The sequence below is a fragment of the Enhydra lutris genome, unplaced genomic scaffold, assembly GCF_002288905.1.
Source record: "Enhydra lutris kenyoni isolate GAN:26980312 unplaced genomic scaffold, ASM228890v2 scaffoldscaffold55, whole genome shotgun sequence".
In the NCBI taxonomy this organism is placed as follows: Eukaryota; Metazoa; Chordata; class Mammalia; order Carnivora; family Mustelidae; genus Enhydra; species Enhydra lutris.
The window spans coordinates 3,452,583-3,455,920 of NW_019154139.1; the positions used below are offsets into that span (position 1 = coordinate 3,452,583).

General features: G+C 42.8%; 1 protein-coding gene across 1 annotated transcript in view; it reads left to right on the plus strand.

The window, feature by feature from the left end:
- LOC111157463 (polycystin family receptor for egg jelly) overlaps window positions 1-626 on the plus strand; it is an 8,825-nt gene extending 8,199 nt beyond the window's left edge. The window contains 1 exon segment of the mRNA XM_022518883.1: window positions 555-626. Coding sequence (XP_022374591.1) covers window positions 555-626 — 72 coding nt within the window.
- The last annotated feature ends 2,712 nt before the right edge of the window (window positions 627-3,338 follow it).

Here is a 3,338-nt window from a genome sequence, read left to right on the forward strand (position 1 = left end):
TTATCTTGTTGTGTGATGAGTGACAGGGTCAAGACCCACAGGCAAGACACCCACCCCTGCCCCGATGTTGTTTCTCTGGATGTAAGGAATGTTCAATGGCTCAGCAGTGCTCTCTTCTCGTGTCCTGCAAAATGCACACCCCTACATTCAGAAGTGTCTCCACCTTTGGCCTCTACTCCTGAGTGTTGGGGTGTATAGCAGGTCTCCAGCATGGGAGCCAAGGCCAATGTCCCTCTAGAGGGGAACTCGGTGTCCTTGGAGCCCATAGCAGTTTAGAGTAGTAGAGACCCGGAGTTGGGGGAGAGAGAGCTATAGGGTCCCTACCGTACCCCTCTAGGGCAGATCATTCTCTTGCTGTGACTGTGTCCCCGGGGCTGGGAGCCAAGAATTTGTGGCTCTCTTAGTCCCTCTGTGGGTTCCCTTTGCAGACCAGGCCTGGGAAACCCCACCCAACACCCCATCCTCCCCATCCCACCTCCCCCCCCAAACATTCAGCTTGGCCAGGTCTAGAGATGTGCCGAGATCAGGATCTGTTTTCCAGCTTTTGAATTTAGGGATTGGACCTGAAGGTCAGGAGTCTGAGCTTCCCATCTACTCCCGAGGGCTACTGCCAGTTAAAGCTGTAAAATGTAATATATTTTCTGGCCATTAGACGTGAATTTTGTTCAACAGCAAAGAGGTTGTGTGTGTGTGTGTGTGTGTGTGTCTGTGTGTGTGTGTGTGTGTGTGTGTCTGTTTGTCTGGGGCAGTGGGCTCACACCGAATGATAGTAAGTGTTCTCTATATTGACTATAAGAATTTGTCCATCCAGGTCTTGAGCTTTGGGTAATTTACAGCATGGTGGATTATTGCAGAATAATAAAGAAAATGTGGTTTATTGTTTAAGAGCAATATGGCTCTCAATTCTTACAGTTCTGCTCAGAAGCATGTTCATTTATGTAGATGCCACTTTAAGCTTTATCGGAATTAAATGTGAGATTTCTCCTATGAGACTTGCCGTGATTTCTGCGTGAGGGGTGTATGTACAGGTGGATCCTGCCTTCCCCATGGAGAGCCAGTGAAGGGGGACAACCCAATAAGCTGGGAACAACTTTGTCCCTAGCCCTTGTTACTCACTCAGTGGCCCTGTGGTCCTGAGCTGTGCTGGAATGGCTCACAGACACGTGCATGCGCTTTCCATGCCACTCACAGAAGAGTGCCTGAAGGTCAGATTTGGATTTCTTTCTTTTTTTTTTTTAGGATATTATGGATTTGAAAGAGAGGAAGAGAGTGAGGAGGGGCAGAGGGAGAAGTAGAATCCCCGTTGAGCATGGAGCAGGAAGCAGGTCTAGATCCCAGGATGGATCATGATCTGAGTAGAAGACAGAGCCTAACTGACTGAGCCACCCACATGTCCTTCTCTTTTTATCTGTAAATATGTGGTTTCTTGTGAAACCATTTAAAAAATATTTTGAGATATTGCTAATCCTTTGGATTGGTTTTCTTCTTATATTACAAATGGTAGAGAGCTCAAATTTAAAATTAACTTTTATTTTCTAACAAAGACCACGATTTGCTCTTTTAGTATTTCCCTTTTCTTATTTTTTTAATAAACATATAATGTATTATTAGCCCCAGGAGTACAGATCTGTGAATTGCCAGGTTTATATGCTTCACAGCACTCACCATAGCACATACCCTCCCTAATGTCCATAACCCCATCACCCTCTCCTGACTCCCTTCCCCCCCAGCAACCCTCAGTTTGTTTTGTGAGATTAAGAGTCTATCATGGTTTGTCTCCCTCCAGATATCATCTTGTTTCATTTATTCTTTTCCTACCCCCAATCCCCCCCTCCACATTGCGTCTCCACTTCCTCATATCAGGGAGGTCATATGATAGTTGTTTTTCTCCAATTGACTTACTTCGCTAAGCATAACACCCTCTAGTTCCATCCACCTCATCACAAATGGCAAGATTTCATTTTTTGATGGCTGCATAGTATTCCATTGTATATATATACCACTTCTTCTTTATCCATTTTCTGTTGATGGACATATAGGGTTCTTTCCATAGTTTGGCTATTGTGGACATTGTTGCTATAAACATTCGGGAGCATGTGCCCCTTTGGATCACTACGTTTGTATCTTTAGGTTAAATACCCAGTAGTGCAATTGCTGGGTCATAGGGTAGCTCTATTTTCCAACTTTTTGAGGAACCTCCATGCTGTTTTCCAGAGTGGTTGCACCAGCTTGTATTCCCACCAACAATGCAGGAGGGTTCCCCTTTCTCCCCATCCTCACCAGCATCTGTCATTTCCTGACTTGTTAATTTTAGCCATTCTGACTGGTGTGAGGTGGGATCTCATTGTGATTTTGATTTGTATTTCCCTGATGCCGAGTGATGTGGAGTATTTTTTCATGTGTCTGTTGGCCATGTGGATGTCTTCTTTGCAGAAATGTCTGTTCATGTCCTCTGCCCATTTCTTGATTGGATTATTAGTTCTTTGGGAGTTGAGTTTGCTAAGCTCTTTATATATTTTGGATACTAGCCCTTTATCTGATATGTCATTTGCAAGTATCTTTTCCCATTCTGTCAGTTGTCTTTTGGTTTTGTTAACTGTTTCCTTTGCTGAGCAAAAGCTTTTGATCTTGAGGAAATCCCAATAGTTCATTTTTGCCCTTGCTTCCCTTGCCTTTGGTGATGTTCCTAGGAAGAAGTTGCTGTGGCTGAGGTCGAAGAGCTTGCTGCTTGTGTTCTCCTCAAGGATTTTGATGGATTCTTTTCTCACATTGAGGTCCTTCATCCATTTTGAGTCTATTTTCATGTGTGGTGTAAGGAAATGGTCCAGTTTCATTTTTCTGCATGTGGCTGTCCAATTTTCCCAACGCGATTTGTTGAAGAGGCTGTCTTTTTCCCATTGGACATTCTTTCCTGCTTTGTCAAAGATTAGTTGACCATAGAGTTGAGGGTCTATTTCTGGGCTCTCTATTCTGTTCCATTCATCTATGTGTCTGTTTTTGTGCCAGTACCATTCTGTCTTGTTGATGACAGCTTTGTAATAAAGCTTGAAGTCCGGAATTGTGATGCCACCAACTTTGGCTTTCTTTTTTTTAACATTCCTTTGGCTATTCGAGGTCTTTTCTGGTTCCGTATAAATTTTAGGATTGTTTGTTCCATTTCTTTGAAAAAAAAAATGGATGGGATTTTGATAGGGATTGCATTAAATATGTAGATTGCTTTAGGTAGCATAGACATTTTCACAATATTTTTTCTTCCAATCCAGGAACATGGAACATTTTTCCATTTCTTTGTGTCTTCCTCAATTTCTTTCATGAGTACTTTATAGTTTTCTGAGTAT